A 19,647-nucleotide genomic window follows, 5' to 3' on the forward strand; every position below is an offset into this window, starting at 1 on the left:
GATCTTACTTTTAAACCTTGCAATTCAGTCTGCTCTGTCTAGACACAGGCCAGGTTAACTTGCAGACTTGGCTTTACATTCAAGACTGGCATTTTACTCGTAACTTTATTCATTAAACTGTACAAAATCTTATAATTAGTTTAAGTTTTTTGTTCAGAAAATGTATTTCAACTAATTCCACCTTAGAGACAGCTAAGCGAGAGGTGTGCCTATGAGAAATTTACCAGTATAGAACCAGCATTAGTAAGGACTGTCCCAAGCGATGTATCATATTCATGGGTAAACTTCCCTTGTTGAAATACAATAGCACTAAAATCAATTCTAGCTGATCATACTTTTAAAGGTACACTACTTTTCTGGTCGAAAGTTAGTCACCTGCCTGTCTCCGTGGAGATTCCACATTATGGCATTCAACAATATTTATTTTGATGGAGATAGAAAGTGGTGCCTCCAGACCACGTTACAGCCTTGAATTGAATGAATGCAAAATAGATTAATTTAATGCCATGATATCGCCACGGAGACAGACCAACCAGAAAAGTTACGCAGTGCACATACAGACTAAATGTTAAATGCTACTTCTCACAGTGTCATGCTTTTTAAATTGTCCACCATACACAGATATATAAATGGACATAGCTAACCCACAAGCCACCGCGCTGCAAATAGGAAGTGAACGTGGTGCGTTTCCGGCTCCATCAACTCTGTTCCCAATTGTCTTTACAGTGAAAAATTGCTGCCCCTCTCTGTAACTGCTGCAATGAGCCATGTTATTTTGGTCTTAAATGTTTATATTAACCCACTCTACATGATACTGATGTTTTTATTTTGCTATTTTGTCCAAAACTGGCTCCAGATTCACTCCTATAACATTGTATCCATTGTGAGCTTCATTTAACTGGAGCCGAGCGCTATGGGTGATGACAGACGCCACTTCTTTATAGTCAGTGGTTTATACATTGAAAACACACACTATTAGTTAAAACAACAACTTATTTGCAGCCATATCCCTGCCTCTTAAACATCCATAACAAATATTACTGCACTTAGATGTTCTTTTTGTCAAATGAGATAGACCCATATGTTTCAAGTGTATGAATCATTTATATAGATTCTATTGATTGTGACACTAACCCTAGAAAACCACTAGAGAACAATACGAGCACATGACTCTTCAAACCAGGGACAGCCTGAGCACCATATCAGTGCAATGCTTTGACAGGACCACACAATGCAGCTCTTGAACATAAAACGCTTTGGTGAGAGACTGAAAAATGTGACAGCATCTGTGAAGTCCGTGCACAATGGTGTTTTGTGAGTTTAAATTTACCAAATGTACTTTGTTCAGCTGTGATTTGAGCGATAGGACGGAGATGTGTTGACTGAGCTGAGAGAAGCTGTCATGTTAGCCATTCAAAGTTTCATCTACACACTAGACTTTATGTTTGTGCATGTTTGCCATTTTTGGTTTGTTTGTTGTTTTATAAATATTGATAACACTCTGCAGTGTTTTGTTTTTCTTGCACCAGTTGAGAAGCAGGTAAAACTAGTGCTCAAAATGTCAAAAATAATAGATATGCTCTCAAGTGACTTTTAAAACTTTTAATTCTATACTATGACAAGTTGATGTCCACTAAGTGAATAGTTTAAAAATTAATAAGAGAATTTGCAAACAATTAAAAGTGAAATATTTAAACTTTCTTTTTCCTTGTATTAATTGTATTTCTATTTTATTTTCCATTCCATCTTTCTTTATCTGTTTGTTTATTTCTAACAAAACAATATAAACAATACAGATTTTACCATACAAAATAGTCAAACTTATTCCTCCAAAGTCTGAACTCTCCTCCAAACTACCTGCTTTTTGACAGAGGATTGGCTGTGGCTCCATTCAAGACCCAAACCTACCGCTGACAATAGGAAATTACTGAATCTCATTTAAAATTAAATGAACTGCACACAGCCCTAATCTGAATAATCTGTATAAACTTTATTTTAAAGAAACTATATCACATTACTAACCCTTTAAATACTAGAATAAATGTACCTAGAAATAAACGTTAAGCTGCAGATAACACTGAGCTCTTATTGGTGGAAGCGTGTGTGATTCTGCCGTCTCGGCTGGTTTCATTATATCTGTGAATGGACTTTGATTGGCCTCACCTATAGTGGCGCTAACACTCTGCTCTCAAAACCACTGCTCTAAACCAGATTAAATCTCAAGGGCTAACTAAAGGCACCACTGGCCACTCACAGCTTTGCTCATTGTTCACTCGCACAAAGAATCGCCGCAAATCCCCCAAGAAAGAGCTGCTTGGACTATACAACTTCAATTACAGCCATCATAATTAGCAAGCGATTATAAGACAGTTAATCTGCAGTCCACCGGGGCTAATGCTTTATGAACGGTGTTACTTTCACTGACGAATACATTTCTGTCGCGTTAGATTGAACTTTTCACCCCAAACCAGAGCACGACAGTCTCATAAATGTCAAGACACAAAGAGTATAGACAAGTCAGCAATTATTAAAGGTTACTGTACTTAGAGGGCTATCGGAGTGTTTGTGAACATTACAATGAGATCAGTCCTGACACATTTAACTAATCCCAAAATATAATAGAGATTAGTGGTGTCTTAAATTCCCATTTGATACTGAATACCTTTATAATATTGAGATCCTCAGCATCTATTGTTAGCAATGTTATGATAATATGTATTGCAAAAAACGACTGTGTTTATGCATGTGTAAATTGTTGTAGACTCTCATATTTTATCTTCATTAGAACTGAAACTACATACTTAATTATGGCTATGGTATTAAATCAAATTATCCAAATTATTCTAGGGAAAGTGTTGTGGATTTTAAGACACAGTGGAGCACTTCCTCTACTACAACATGATGTCAAAAAGCGGAAAAGCGTGTTTTCTGTTTGAGCAAAGAATACAGTCTAAATATGCAGAGATTGTGTGTTAAACATGTGTGCGTAAAACAAAATACAACTCCAGGTATGTTTGTGATGAGGAAACAACATTATAACATACAAAAAAATAGTGTAATATAGGCCCTTTAAGTACCAGTACCAGTTAATAAACAGTTTGTTATTTCATTAGTTAATTTGATTATTTAAAAAGTCTAAATGTTGTTTATGCACATTTAAATTTTGCAAATCCGAACATCTTGTAGAGTGTGGAACAAACCAAACAAATAATTGCCAATGTATCAAATATTAAAACCAGTACCAACTCAAACTAACAGAACAATCATACAAGTATCTAAAATGGAAATCTACAATAGAAAATACATTTCAAAAGACCATTGGAAGTCCCCATCCCATTCAACTGTTTACTACTGTCATTTGGTTTATCGCATCAAATAAAGTAGCACATTGAGATTTTACTGTTGTGCCACCTCAACTATCATCTAACATCTAGTAAACACGGCCCAGTGCATTGTGGGATTGGCAGTAAATGACCTCACTGTGTGTCCTGCAGTAGAATTTAACAAGCCTAATAAGCTGAAGTGTAAACAAGATGATTGACACAACAGTAAAGAGACACATAAAAATATAGTTTGAGAGGGACACAGTTAAATGTTCAGAGAAGGTGACGAAAATGGTTTGATTTGAATGACTGACTGCTGACAAACCAACATGTCGCCCAAATATTTACTATTTACCAAATTCAGTACGATTCACTTTTTACGGCTTGTTGTTCAATAAGTAATTTCTGTATTGAGTGAAGATGCTGTACTCTATTTTGAACCATGAGTGAAGAGCCTGTTTAGTTTGAACTGTAAGCTCTGCCTACTGTTTCACTTTGCTAACTTGTTGAACCATGACAGATGAGAACCATGTCAAAACAACTGTGTCTGACTACCCCACATGGTTCTCATCCAACATCACACCTAATCAGACAAAAATTGTGTCCCTAGCTGTCCCCTTTAAAATGTGTAGGTTTTCGTATGTTTTTCCCTACAAATACTATAGCTGTTTTTACAATACACTGCATGAAGTAAAAGGCATTAACCTGAACTTGAAGTATGACTTGAAGTACTTGAATGTCAAGTATACAGTTTTCAAGTCATCAATTTGTATAAATACCAGCAATTCAAATGTTCAATTAAATAAGACCAAATATTGTACTTGTATGCGTGTTTTACCTGTGAAGGCATTCGTGGCCGGTATGTCAGTCTCCTGCATACTGCCCTGTCCCGCTCCAAGCCTTCTGCTTCTGCTGCCGATGCTGCAAAGGATGCTGGGAGTTCAGCCGGTCCGAGAGGCAATGGGGGTGTGAGGGGGCCTGGAGGGAGTTTGAGTGGACCAGACTGCATCTTTCTGTCCCACGGCCATCGCTACACATCAACAGTCCACGTGGAGATAAGGAGGAACGGGTGGAGAAAAGAAAGTGAAGTGTACTGTAAGACTGACTGGAACACTGGAATGGTTGATTGATTGGCTGAGTTATTTTCAAATAGTTTATGAAAAAGCCAGGAAGCAGTTGGCAAAAACTAGCAGTTTTAAAACATGAAGCTATTTCACTTTTTTCAGACTTTTCATCAGAACTGTTTGTCAATTACAAAAAAAAAAAAAAATCCGGTAATATGTAGACAAGCTGATCTTTTCAATTAGGTTGAATCATTTACATTCAACACAAACAGTACTCGAAAGGCATCAAAAGTGTGTTTTGAAATTGTAGTCCTCAGTTTTAACTTTTGGTTTGACCTTGCTGCAGTTCAGTTCATTCAATAGTGCAATACGCAGAAACAGAGGGACTTCTGATTGGTCGACTTGGGAAGGCAATAGAGGAGTACTAACAGCTTGTCGATTTCATTTCAAGCAGCAGTGGTCCATAGGTTTTGACTTTCGACTCGACCTTGCAGCTGTACAGATCATTCACGATTCCATCCGGCTTGACACTACTTTAAATGATAGAAAGTGGTGGCTAAAAACTACGCAGGAAGGCATTCAATCATTAATCCATGGGTCCATAAGTTTGGCTTCTGACCTTGCTGCTGTCCAGATGGTCCAGATGCTTTAGTACTATTTATTATTTCTTGGACTACTGATATAAAATGATGGCTAAAACAATGCAGGAAGGCAACCAAAGCATAAGCAGCTTGTTGGGAGTTTTTCCAGGCTTTGATAGTTTAAAAACGTCGATTTGAAGTGGTCTACAAGTTTGACCTCGAACTTGAACTTGCAGCTGTACAGTTTGTCTTGTTATCCACTCTCCAAAGTCTGACAACTTGCTGTTTACTGGCTCCTAAAAGTTTTGACTTCCTGTTTTCTTCTTATGTTTTTAGTCTTTAGTCCAGTTAAAGTTGAGGTGGCCCCCGGCTCAGCACGACACGGCAATGTCTTCTCGGACTGGCACCACAGCTAGACAGAAACACAAAGAAGTTGAGAAAAAGTTTTGTGAATAATAATCAAAAAATCTGATGATGTAACACAAGCTATGAGACTACCTGCTAGCAAGAGTGACCAGAGGAGAAAGCGCACAAAAACAAAATGTCCGCCCACGTACACACTCCCACACTGGCACCCCTGGCTGCCTGGCATGGCCCTCTTTAGTTCCCCCTCACCCACTAGGTTCTTAGATGAAAGGGAGAAGTTTTTTGTGAGAGCCAAGCGCCGCCCGTGACCCTATTTCACAGAGCAGCCCAAAGATAGAGCCACATGTCAGCGTGGCACTTTGAAGTCTGCCTGATAAACAGGGCTGGAGGAGGCTACGGCTCAGGAAACAACAAAACTTTATTTACATTTCAAAACCGTGCCAAGTGCTGCTTTTTGGAAGGAGAGGAAAGGAGTGAAATCCCCCCGAAAAGGAGGTAGAGGGAACAGGGGTAACAACGTGCTTTTGTAGATTCAGAAACAACTTAAGAGCACAGGACAAACTCAAGCATTTTGCATTCAAATACCTGGATTCAGACCAAAATTTTGCTTGTGTGGAAAGTTCAGAGAAGTTTGGGTGTTTTGAAGTTTGGATTGTGTTAGATTTGAGAAAACTTCAGACATAACAGCTTTTGCCTAACCTTGACTCGGTTAAGTAAAAGTCAGTACTGCACTTTCACACAGAATGGAAGAAACTTTCAAAAAACAACTCAGAAACACCACTGTAAAATAGAAATCTAAAATTCTCTCCTACTGAGCCCCTCAAAAACCAACAAACATTTAGCTTTTGTGAAACCAACTCACTTTATCAATTTCGATGGGCTTGGGAGCGATTCAGTGAAGTATAACTATAGAAAACCAAATGCTGATATCTGGTAGAGATTTTGCAAAGCTTACTACAATATGGTGGGACAGTTTTATGACTGTGAACTTTTTACCACTATGTTTCCTACATAAAGGGTCCATATTACACTATTCTCTGATGTTATAATGTTTAGTTTTGCTTCATTCACACATGCTTAACACACAAATTCTTAGGCTGTTTCTTCCAAGCAGAAAACACTCTGTTCCACCTTGTGATGTCATGTAATAATACCGTAGTGTAGATAGTGCGCCACTTTGTTTCTAACTCCATATACCTTCACTAAAATCACAAGAGTAATTTTGTTTAATATAGGACTTTTATGACTCTCCATCCCAGGTCCCGCAAAACCCCGAAGCACTTTTAGATTGGATGTCAATACCAAGTGCAATTTAGTTTCATTTTTATCACTAAACCTGCAAAGGGAAAGCACCAAAAGCCCCCCTAAAATTATGTATAAAAAGTCAAATTTCACTGGAACAGCCTGGTGCTCCCCTCCCTGACATGGCTAATGGGCCAAACCAATGAAAAAAAAAATCTGGACACACCTTTGTTTTTGAGTACAGAGAGCTATTTGCTTACACACTTTGCAAACTATTTCTCATCTGTAAGCACGATCACATCTAAAATACATTCCATTGTACAGAACTTTCAGATTGAACGTCAGAATGTCTAAGAATCCTTCAGGTTCAGATACAAACCCAAAAAGCTCCATGTTTATGAAATGAGCAGCAGAGACAAGCTTTCTCAAGACGACAAAGAAATAAAAGGTGAAAGGAAGTGAATTTGAAATGGCAGGAGCAGACAGATGGTAAATACACGCCCCGTCTGAGGTTTGGGGCGCGAGCGTGGCTGTGGCAAAGCCCTTATCTCCCCCAGGCGCGCTCCTGTCCTTATCAAGCCTTATCACCGCTCCACTGCACAGACAAATGGGACGGAGGAGGAGGTGACAACAGTGACGTACCACATATTTACTTGAGCGAGCGCGGGAGCCAGTGAGTCAGCTCTGTTCTTTTTGGTGACTCTGCAGAATGAATAGGCTGTGCTGTGTGATGGAGCGGAGATTAGCGTGAATGCAGGGAAATGACTTCTGGAGCGTTACATAATGTCGTGGTGGAGATTAGGGCGGCGGGATCTGTGAATGGGCTCCGGAAGAATGAGACAAGGGTGAAGGAAGTTGGGATTGTGTTAAACGACAATGCAGTCGGCGAAATATTAAATTGTCCCACCGTGTTCATATGCGCCGCGCTTTATGTAGATAACAACGGCAGTTTTAATTTTCTCTTAGGTTACAGATAGTTTGGAGTGGAGAACTTTATTGAATTGCGTCGGCCCTCTTATGTATCTGCCTGTTTTCTTGAAGGGCAATTCACATCAAATTGTAAAATAGATATATTTAATGCCATACTCCCCCGATTAGAAATGTTACATTGTGCACTTTTAAGAATATACAGGCATGTTACTACCAGAGGTGGGACCAAATCATTGTTTTGCAAGTCTCAAGTAAGTCTCAAGTCTTTGACCTGAAGTCCAAGTCAAGTCCCAAGTCAAAATATAAGCAAGTTCAAGTCGAGTCTCGAGTCACTGGTCATAAGTCCAAGTTCAAGTCGTCTGCTTTGAGCTTCAAGTAATTTAGGGTCTTTAAACATATTTTTGCAATGTATATTAAGTTTAAACTAAATTGTACTTAAAACGTCATAGTGTATTTATATATGAGTATTTACAGAGTATTTAAGAGTTGTAGAAATGCAAATTTTTCCTTTTTAAATGTCTCGACAAGATCTTAGAGTGAATTATTACAGTCAGAATAGAAAGTGTTCAGATTTAAAAGTCCTTCTCAACTCTTCTCAAGTCACAGGCCTCAAGTTCGAGTCAAGTCCCAAGTCAATGACCTTCAAGTCCAAGTCGAGTCCCAAGTCTTAGTACATTTTATCAAGTCAAGTCTCAAGTCCTAAAAATAGCCCATATGGAAAAAAAAAAATGGGAAAAAAATATAAGAATTTACCACTGTCTTTGTAGTAAATCTTTATATAAGGTTTATATGTGCCATGTGTGGTTTACTCCTGAAAGTGGCCCCTTTTGCATTTTTTAAATACAAGTATATTATGAAAAACTAGTAAAGATAAAGTGCATGACATTTAAAGGTATTGTGCATGATAAACTCCATTTTCTTTGTATGTTCCATGTAATGTTTGTATTCTTTAATTATATGTTGCAGAAAAAACTATCAGAGTCTGAAGGGGGATGTGAACCCAGGTCTACCATGTGGAAGGCCAGTGACTTACCAATTGAGCTAACAATCTGCTGATTGCAGAAGCAACAATAGCAGATATTGAGGACAATTACAAGACCTTGGTATTTGTGACTGATATGTCCTCTTGTCAGTAGAGGCATGTGAAAAAAACATAAGTGTATAGCTGCTTTTTGGAATATTACAAGTCAATATAGACCTTCATAACAATTAGGATTTTGCAGAGTAAAAATATTTTTATAGCATGTATGTTCACCGTGATATCAGTGGAATATGTTTTTTAAGGTTGTAATGCAATATTTGCATTACTGTGTTTACCCCCATGCTGCCCAACACACCCCCACACACGCACACCCCCACACACGAACACACACACACAAACACACACTGTAAACATTCTCACTCTCATACACACACAGCACAGCAATCAAGTTTAAGGAAACAATCATCATTTCACTTATTTTTTTATGAAATAAATGACCTTTGTCCAATACTTGTAAGGATATTGTATGTGGGATTAGTGTCATATACAGGCCTTGCAGGTTACAAAGTTTTATATGTTTCATGCTGCACATATTTACCAAAGATCTTGTAAGTGTTTTCACTGTCATATACAAATCTTTTAGGATTCATATGAAACATGTTAAAATGGTGTACGATTTGTCTATACCTTTTCCATATGGGAGTGACTCAAGTCCTTCAGTATTGGATATGCATGACAATAGGGATGCACCTATCCAGCTTTCAAATACCGAAGTGCTGATCCCGTTATTAACCAAAGCCAATGTAGAAACTGAAGACAGCAAAAATGAATACTAAACTGATCCAAATGTGTTATTCAGATGGTACTTACTACAACTCTGGCCACCCAAGATACAGTATCTGCTGAACTGATATTTCAAAGCCGATATCCGATCCAGCAAATTTTTCAGTACTGGCACTGATATCCAATACTGGTATCAGATCAGTGCATCCCAACATGCCAAAGAGCCATTACAGGATTAATGTGGTATGTAAAGTATAGTGAAAAGGTTTAACAACCCGAGAATAAAGTTTCAAAGAAAAAAGAAAAGAAAGTTGAGACTCAAAGTTGCCAAAGAAATGGAGAGAACTAATAAGGTTTTGCCGCACATAGAAGAGAAGAAACAATTAGATCAGGAGGAGAGTGAGAGGACGAGAAGAGTGGAGTGATTGGACTTGAGGTGGAGGAGAGGAAGCAGCTGCACAGAACTGCTCTGGACTAATTGATTATAGCGTTAGAGCCGAATTACCACGGACTAATCCACTGGTTGATACAGAGACGAGCGGCCAGTGTATGTCTATGTGAGTGTGTGTATATGTGTCATGTGGGGCCTCAGACAGTTACTTATGATGACCTGTTTTACTCATGGGGCCTACTACAAGTCTCACATTTTAGATATTGTTTCAGTAAGGTTAAGGATAGTGTTAAGACGGGAGTATAGTTGTGACAGCGAGATGACAAGGCAATTTTTCCAGACAAAAAAGAGCACAGTGTAACTTTTCTGGTAGAGTGTCCACCACCTGCATACTTGTTTCTGAGGAGATTGTATTTCTTTGCCTGGAATGTTCCACAGGATGGCATTAAACTTATCGCTATGTAGACAAGCAGGAGAGGCCACCAAGTCATCAGACCCCCAATGGAAAAGTAGCACAGTGAACCTGAACAACTGTGGGATTTTTGATATGAATCCATAAAAACATGTAAAAATGAATTATGATTTGAGCTACCCTACAATTGTAAATTATAAGATCGTGGAGTTCTATACTCACAGACCACTTTATGGAAGCTCTCTTTGCTTGTTTTTCAATTTCCCCAATAAGAAAAACGGCACTAAGCACTTTCAAGGTCAGAGAGAGAGCCAAGGATTTTCAAATTCAGGACAGATTGGTAGAAACCTCAAGCTACAATTTTGGTCAGGTAATCAAATCATTTGTTCATTCTCTGACCCCATTTTGGCTGGAGTCGCATGTTTAGCCCTCTAACATACTGGGGCAGAGAAATACTCAAAAAACAATTGATGGGCCATCAGCAAAATTTTACTTTTTTTTACTTAAATGTCCAAATCCAGTCATTAGGTTCTGAGATAAGGTCATGGACAGGACTTTAATCATGCGTCTCTGCTGTACTCTAGTGGAGAAGTACCAAATGGGGACAGTATTATATATATAAAATAATAATAATAATAATGATAGAAACTAATCAGTGTTTTGATGAACTGAGTTTATTTGGAACAGACAGTGGAAATGAAATGTAAAAAAATAAATAAAGAAATACTTGGAATTTGGGACACAAGCCCCACGTAGAATGAGTAATGCACAAAACATTGCTTCTTCTTTTCATAGGACATCCAAAATAATCTAAAAATGTTCACATCTACCATTTCCTGGTCAAGTATTTATTTAGGTAACACCCACACAAGGTTACCGTCTCAACCCCAACCATCTGAGACTGGCAGATTGCATCCTTGTTTTTTTGTTTTGTTTTTCAGTTTCAGTTCAAGTAGTTTGGTTAGCCTTCTGTCTTTTGTGTCATGCTTAGTTGCTAATTACATTTAATTTGCTCCTCATAGCAGTATTCACTCAAGAAACCTATCATACTCTTGAAACTTCTCTTCACTAGCCGTCGTTCTGCAGTGCACAGATCTCATAGCCAAGTTTGTGACAATATAGCTCTTAAACCTGCACCAGTAATTCAATTTCGTATCTAATCTTCTTCTACGACTAGTCCTTCGCTCAATTGTACTGCGTAGATATTGACACAAGTAAAAAGTCAATAAACATTCTAAGTTTCAAACCTCGACTACAGTTGCTATGAGTCAGTTTGTCCGGACTGCGCTGACCCCAGCCCGTCTGTCCCACTGACTCTGGGGTCAGTTGGGGACACACTACAACCACTACTCTGTTTGTCCATGGGGCTGTGGGGCGGGTCAGCTGGGGACAGGCTCCAGGTGGACAGCCGTCTGGTCATTTGAGGACATTTAGAGAAAGTCTTATCTGTGAACATGTTTGAATTTCATGTAAACAACTTAAGGACAATAAATACTACGTCACGATTTGTTGTCTGTGATTTTGAAGGTACGCTGTGTAAGTTTTCTGGTGGTATGACCTGCGTGTCTGTTGTTTTGCCTGGAATGATGGGAAAAAGGCTTTGAAAATGTGTTTAGATACAAAATAGTCCCAAGTTAATATGTATTTTCTAACATACACACTGTCCAATCAGAGTACTGTAGAATACTTTTACTTCAAGTCACATTTAAATTTTATTTTGTTGAAGTTTTCATTGAAGTTCACACACTCACTCACCACCATGAAAACCACCACCAAAAAAAAAAAAAAACTGTACTGGAATAATCACTCAACATTAGAATTCTTGGTAAATGCAGTTCAGTTCAGTTACTTCCAAACACTGCTCTGTCACAATTTGTTGTCTGCAGTTTTAAAGGTACACTATGTAACTTTTGTTGTGTGGTGACCTGCTTCTTTACTGCTTTGTTTGAAATGTTCAACACTATGGCATAAAACTTAAACTAGTATTTCTTAAATTAAAGGTAACTTAAAACTAACTTGAAAAATGTACACCATTTCTGTGAGCAGGGTTGCCTCTACATAGATGTAATCTGTACCTGTCCTAGTTTCTATGGAAGTAGATAATGCCATACTGTGGAACATTTTAGGCAGAGCAAAAGCATTTCCACAAAGACAGGCAGATAACGGATGATCCAAGAAAAAAGTTACAATTAAACTGCAGCTGTCAAAGCATTGTTTTTAAAATTGTAACTCTTGGTGCACATGTTTCTGGAGACCTTTTTTGTAAACAATTTAATTTGAATTATATTGTTGTAAAATCAATCTATCTTTCTGGATATTGGAATGGATTCATACGGTTAGTGTTTCAAATGAATACAACATAAATCTGATCTTTTGTAGTTGCCATTTTAGCTCGCAAGATGCTGGTTTAGTTCAGGTTTAGTTGTTGAAAATAACTAGTTAGCAGCATATAGTTTAGGCACACTTAAAAATGTTCCAATTAAATTAAATTGGAACGAAAAATGTTCAAATTAAAAGGTACTAGAGCTGTATTCAGTTGTGTATATTTGTTTAATAGCATATACAGTAAGTTTCACTGATGATGACTAAATTTTAAAAGCCTGGGAGTTTATTCATTTTTCATATCTTTTGATAATAAATTGAAAAGGCTGGTGTTATGATATTAGGCCTGTTGCGAAAACCTATTAAAAGTATTTGATAATGCAGGTGTATTTACCGTTGGAATAGAAATGTGGGCTTTTCATAACCAAGTCTTTGAAAGAGGAGCTGGTTTTGTTGCTGTCTGCACTCAGAGCTGTAGGTGATAGGTCGCCTTTTGCAAACTGTGAAAAACTCAATTAAAACAGCTATTCTCAATGCACCGGCGTAGTCCAAAGAATCTTAAAACCCAAATTATGTCATGCAATTCAATCACAAAAAAGTACATGGTGCATTAAGCCCGATTCTCAATACCTAAATAAACTGTGCACCTGCAGGACCCATATTGAGCAAAAGCTGAGGGGTTATAGCGTCTATGTAAACAGTGCATTAGTGGTTTGGGTAACAACAAGGACAGGTGCTACAGATGTGATATGGGAATATTTTATTTTCTATGGATTAGTCCTAGGTTAAATTATATACATATATGTACTTTTGTAAGATTATCTTTCATGTTTAGATGAAAACTTGCAGCAGTGGTGAAATAAAAAAAGTAAAAATGTGTTACAACTTTTACTTCAGTACATTTTTATAGCAGATATTTGTACCTACTAAATAGTACTACTTGTCATAAAGCTGTATTTTCTTTGTCCTACTGAAGTCAAACGTTTTACAGTGTGAATAAATGAGTTTAACAACTGACAAAAGCCTTACTCATAATACTAATGATTGAACATTTGTGTGCGTGTTGTTCTTTTTACCTTTATTTCACCAGGAGGTCCCATTGAGATTCTGAATCTCTTTTTCAAGAGAGACCTGGCCAAGGTAGCAGCCAACACAATTACTTGCTCTTTGCACTACTCTTCCAAATGTGATTGGGTTTTTCTCAACTTTGTGGTGTATCCATTGAACTGCAAACAGATTTAAGCATTATTTACAACCAGAAAATTTTAATTGGTAGTATGCCCAAATTCTTTTTAAAATTATTCAGCAGATTGGCTCATAGTTATGCTATAGTACATTGAATGTGACATGCTGGCCTTATTATTGAATTTGAGTTAAAAGAAGAAATGCAGAACACAGATCTATAACGCGACAAATCAAAAAACAACAGTGCAGGTCCCTTGTATGTGCAGGCATTGAACAGGTGAAATAACCCAGTCGAGGTGATGTGAACTTATTTGTGTTGTATTGTGGATTCACACTCTGGGGACACTGGTCTTAATTTGTTCTCACCATTCTAATTGCTTTAATTAGAATTACTTAGTGCGCCTTTATAATTGAGTATTTATTTGACCACACTACTTGCAAGTCAGTGCATCAGAGTTTTGAATGAAGCTGTAAAAGGGCACCGAGAAAACCTTAACATTCTTGTACATTCACATATGAATGGTTGAAATGAGCACCGCGGGCCAACTGCAGACAAACAAAACCCTGAATGGCATTGAGAGACTGCATTATAAGAAACAGCCTCATGTACTCCCTGCTCAAGCACTGTTGAGAAAAAGACATACGCGACTGTCTACTATCTGTATTCATTACAGGACATACTGTGGCTTTCTGAGAGCACTATCTGTCTGCAATGGTAACTTATGGCCACAAGTAAACTCACTCAGCAAAATCTCAACTCCAGGTCACACTGGGACAAGTACAGTGCTTATCACACAGACAAACACATAGTAGGGCTGATATTTAACCATAGGACTGGCTGCATCTGTGATAATGCAGACTCAAGCATGCTAAAAATGCAGTTAACGAGACCAAACTGCAGGGCGGGACAGGCGGTTCAGAGTTCTCACCTATTTAAATGTAGGATAGGGCAATTAAAGGGTTTTATTTGGGTCCGATTTTATTGGTGTAGCAATGATATTTTTAATTATATGAGCTTATATATGTGATCTTATGTATGTGATCTTATATATATAAAACTATGTGATCTTTGAGAGTTTATGTAGTTCAGAATTTCAAGAATATTTTTTTACTATTTTGACAGGTGCAAAATTGATATTAAAGCGTACTAAAAATAAATTAAAGCTGAAATAAAGAGAAGTGTAATTTACAATGAAGTACTATCAAGATTAAGAACAGCCAAATGTATTTACTTAATTGTTGAAATTAAATTAATAAACGAACAATTATTCAAGATTATGACTCCGTGTCGGCAGCTCTCTATGCAGTCAAAATACAGTAATAAAATATAATTGTCAAGGGTGTGTTAACTACCAAACTATAAATTTATGTCACGCAGTTAAAGCTTCACTGTCGTCACCATTCATTCACTCCATACACTAAACAGCACCATTTAAAATAAATAATACAGTTTTTAAGAACTCGATGTCCGTGAATGTTCATGTCAATCTCAAGCACACATTTTAAGAAGCGTACAATAGTGCACATCATAGTCAAGTATTTTTAAGGAGCACTTCTAACTTCTATCTACAAAAAAATTTACCTTTTACATTTGCCAAAAAAAAAAAAACTGTCAACTGTGGACAGGTCAACTGTGGACAGGGCTAAAGCTTTCATACCACTGAAGCCTTCTCAGATCAAAGGCCTGTTCTTATAGAAATCAAACCACACAATAAAACTCTATTCAGCTCTTTGTAAACGTCCATTCATTTGTCATTAACAAGCCATCACTTACCCTGGCCCTGTGAGACTTATAGTGTGCCTCCATACTGTCTGTCTATGAGCCAAAGTATTAAGACCAGCTAATGATCCGAGTGCAACAGACCTGACCGTGATCCATGAAGTCTGACACTAATGAATCACCCAGTTTTGAAGCAGCAAGTTTGATTTTTTTCTGTTTTAAATATGCACTATACTGTAAGTGTATTGCTTTGCCTGGAATGTTCGATAGAAAGGTACTAAATATTGCATTACTACAAGTGTGTTAGTAATGTTATAGTGGTGTTACCTCTTCAAAAACATACTTGGAGTTGGTGTTTTGTTTCATTCATACAAGTTTGAAAATTAATTTATTATTAGTCTGTCTACGTCTCCAAAGCTCAAAATGCTCCGTTCTACATTATGATGTCACAAAGCAGTATTTTTCAGCTACCTTTTACCTTTTGTTTAGTAGAGATTGGCAGTTCCAGGGCTGAAATCATCCAAGTGATTCTAGTAAAGGTGCATGAGTTTAAAAACAGTGGAGCACTTCCTGTATTATCACGAGGTGGAACAGTATTTTTTGCAGTTTTTGACATTTTTTGACAGAAAAACTCAGCCTAAATATGCAGAGTTTGTGTGTTAAATACCTCTGAATGAAACAAAACTCCAAGTATATTTATGATGAGGAAAACAGCATTCTAATACATAGCGTAAATAAGCATAATCTGTCACTTTAAAATGTTTCAAAGTAAGCTCATAATGTTAACATGACTCAAAAACAACATGAAGTCCTCTGTCAGATCCTGCACTATTCTACATCACTTAAGTCAGGCTGTTTACATGCAGCTCTCTATTTACTTGGTTGTAATTGAAATATTGGGAGCCATCCACTTCATCAATAATGTAATTTAGATGTATTCACTGTTAGACTGAGGCCTGTTATTGCACTACAGTCTTTAATGACGCTACATTGACTTGACTGTAGAGCTCCTATGAGTCCAGATAAACCCAGCAGAAACCAGGGAGCTACAAACAGCCCCTCATCGATCACTGACTGAAGCTGTAAGTTACTTTTAACCAACTGTGTGTCAATACCCCAGAGATAGATTTGATTAGCTGCGGATAGGCCCCCGGTAATGCCTGGTTTAAGCGTGCGCGGGGGTCTGCCGGGGACAAAGTTGCTGTCACACATGGAGGGTCTTGTAGATTAGAGCAGGACCCCAGAAGATTAATGAAAGATCCACTTTAGCCTGCGTCATTAGGCCCATCCATACACTGTACTGTAGACGGCAGCTGGCACAGGACCAAGCTGCAGTTACAGTGAGTGTTTAAGGTCAGGCTCAGAGGAGACTGTCTCACACCTCTCATAGACGCTCTGGTTTTAGTCTGAGGAGGACAGTCAGCTTTTTATAGTGCTTTGTGCCACAGACTGTAGGTTGTGAAAAAGAAAGTTTAAAGGTGCATTGTGTTTTCTGGTGGGGGGTCCAAATATTTTTCTTTATGGAGATGCTATTGCTTTGTCTGGAATGTTTCACAGTATGGTATTAAACCTGTCTATCTTCATGGAGACCAAACCAGACCAAGTTATAGGCCAGATCTGTGTCATAGAGCTCACAGTCAGAATACCTGTTAGGTTGGTATTTTTGAGCAGTAAAACCACCAAGAGTGGAATACATGTAAAGTGGTAGAGCTGTTTAATGTCATACTCTGGAACATTCCAGGCAGAATAGTGGGATAAGCATAGAAACACCGAGGTGATGGACCACCAACCAAAATGTTACATAGTGCACCTTTAATAGGTTGAGTTCTAAGATTTTCAGTGTCAGATGGAGGGCAGGGGCTTATAGTACTCTATGGAAAATTCACAGTTTTTTATAGATATGATAGAATTTGATAGATATTTTCAACAAATGTTGAACTTCATTATTATTTGTTAGGGATTTGCTCCACAAATTTGCCTAATGGCTTAAAGTAAAACTAAGCAAGTTTCAGCGAAAGAGCTCCCCCTGCAGCTCCCTTATGAGAATACAGTCAGGGAACAGACTCAAAAGCCTCTCCACATTTTTTCCTCTTTACTTTTTCATTGAAATAAGGCAGTATAATCAAATACAAAAACATATAACATTACTATATTGTAGAACAAGCCAGGGTTTCCCAGGAGAATTACATTCAGGTCGATGTCTGCCATTTTTATAATGGTGGTTTTCCACCCAGAGACAGCAAAGTGAGAACATGTTTAATAAGGTAAACATGTTTAGTTTAGTTTAGTTCTGCTTTAAAGTCCTTTCATTTGGCAACAATAATGTCTTTAGTGTTAAATGTCTTTTTCTTTCATGTGGATAGACCCAGAAAGTACAGAGATATTAAAAAAAGTGGGTCAGCAAATCGGCAAAAATCCCTGGGCAAAGCACTTCACCTACATTTCCTTTTTCAGTCACAGCATGACCGCCAATCACTGAGCTACTGGTTTGATTTGGCAATAAAGAGAAGGCAGGAGGACCCCACAGGATTAAATACTGCATTTCTGTAGAATAATTGTTTCTTTTCATTAATCTTTTACAGTTTGTTCCTGGAAATGGTTGATTCCAGCTCCAACTAGTTCACATTGTAGTTGTGTCATGGGGAAAACATTTCATCAGCCTTGAGTGTTTCGAGATGGCGTTGGTTCATGTGTGGAATAGCTGAAAAGGACAATGTAAAGTGTAAGTATCTTTAAGGACGCTTTATAAAAGGAGTGATCAGACCCTATTGAGTGACTTGATTGTCTTGACCAATGCTACAAATATCTATTCATTCACAGATTTCTCCACATATGCCATGTTTGTTAGGAAGTTCAAAAATGAAGCATAGATGTCCTTAAAGATCAGATATTACGCAAAATTCTTGTGAGCTTGAAAAAAATGTTATAATGTTGTTACATTATACATAATACATGCTTGGAATTATGTTTTGTTTTATTCACACATGTTTGAGTAACCCTTTTTTAATTAGTCTGTGTACATCTCCCAGGCTCCAAATGCTGCAGTATGTTAACAGTTACCTTTTACCTTTTGTTTAGTACAGATTGGGCTGAAATTATCCAGATGATTCCACTGAAGATGCATGGAGTTTAAAAACACAGTGGAGCACTTCCTCTATACCATATGACATCACAAGGTGGAACTAAGTATTTTCTGTTTGAGAGAAGAACTCAGCCTAAATATGCAGGATTTGAATGTTAAACTATATTATAACATAGATCAGAAAACAGCATATACTATGGGTCCTTTAATATTGCATTTCTTTAATAAACTACAGTACCGAGCTTTAGTCATTTAAATGTTTAGGTATTTTCAGATGTGTACTCTAACAGTGACATACAGCAGTGAAAATAATCTCATGAGTCTTTGTTAAAAGGCCAAATTGGATTGTACGCATTTTAATCAGATAATCACCAGTCAGCAAACGCATATTTTGCTTAATTATGAAAACTATGCATGGCCTTTTCCCACTGGACCTCCTCTACCTCTCCCACTCAGCGGACATGTAATGCACTTAAATAAGACAGCACAGTTTTAGCAACAGGCAGGTTTTTCTTTTACTTTTTTTTTTTTTTTTTTTTAAACAGATGTCTCTAAAAAACAGGTGTGTTTTAACTAATGCACTGTTTATCTTTAAATGCTGGTCGCCACAGAAACGCTCTAACCCTTTTTCGGGGGCTAATGGTTTTCGCTAAAGCATTTTGGAGCTTGTGCACACAGCAGTTTTGGGCACATTTTCTAGTGTGTCCTTCCTCTAGGCAGCACCTGGTCTACTGCAGTGCTTTTACACTTTCAATATATATCCACCAGTACAGAGGACATTATAGAAAATATTTGGACCAGAAAGTTTGCACTATTCTCCCAAACAAAGTTAAAGATATTATAAAGACTGTGTCAGCGATTCTGGCCAAGACTTTTTTATTTTATTTTATTTTGTGGATTTCAGCATAGCCTGTTCACGGTCCACTTACTGCCAGCTCTCCCGTGCACTAAAAGAACAGTTTGTACACAGCAACAATAATGGGTCCATTGCACTCCAAAAATATGTTTGGTTATGAAAAAAGATTTCATTATGAGGAAGCAAAAATGTTTTTTTCATTTCCATTACACCTCTGGATGGACAGTTGCATTTATTTGCATTAATTTGATTTAATTTGTATAACTAAGTAATAAAACATGTTAACAATCTAAGATAGAACTGTTTGTTGGTTAGGTACAGAAATACAGTATTTAAGTTTTTCTTGTTTGGGTTTTTGTATCTGTGAAGTGGGCTCATCTTCAATTTGAGGGTGTTCATGCAAATTGA

General features: G+C 37.6%; 1 protein-coding gene across 1 annotated transcript in view; it reads right to left on the reverse strand.

The window, feature by feature from the left end:
- ldlrad4b (low density lipoprotein receptor class A domain containing 4b) overlaps positions 1-19,647 on the reverse strand; it is a 332,819-nt gene that overhangs the window by 213,243 nt on the left and 99,929 nt on the right. The window contains exon 3 of the mRNA XM_055163708.1: positions 4,162-5,380. Coding sequence (XP_055019683.1) covers positions 4,162-4,201 — 40 coding nt within the window. The 5' untranslated portion in view covers positions 4,202-5,380. The remainder of the gene's footprint in view (positions 1-4,161; positions 5,381-19,647) is intronic.

The sequence above is a fragment of the Boleophthalmus pectinirostris genome, unplaced genomic scaffold (assembly GCF_026225935.1).
Source record: "Boleophthalmus pectinirostris isolate CB_2022bp ecotype Guang Dong unplaced genomic scaffold, ASM2622593v1 HiC_scaffold_6, whole genome shotgun sequence".
Classification (NCBI taxonomy): Eukaryota; Metazoa; Chordata; class Actinopteri; order Gobiiformes; family Gobiidae; genus Boleophthalmus; species Boleophthalmus pectinirostris.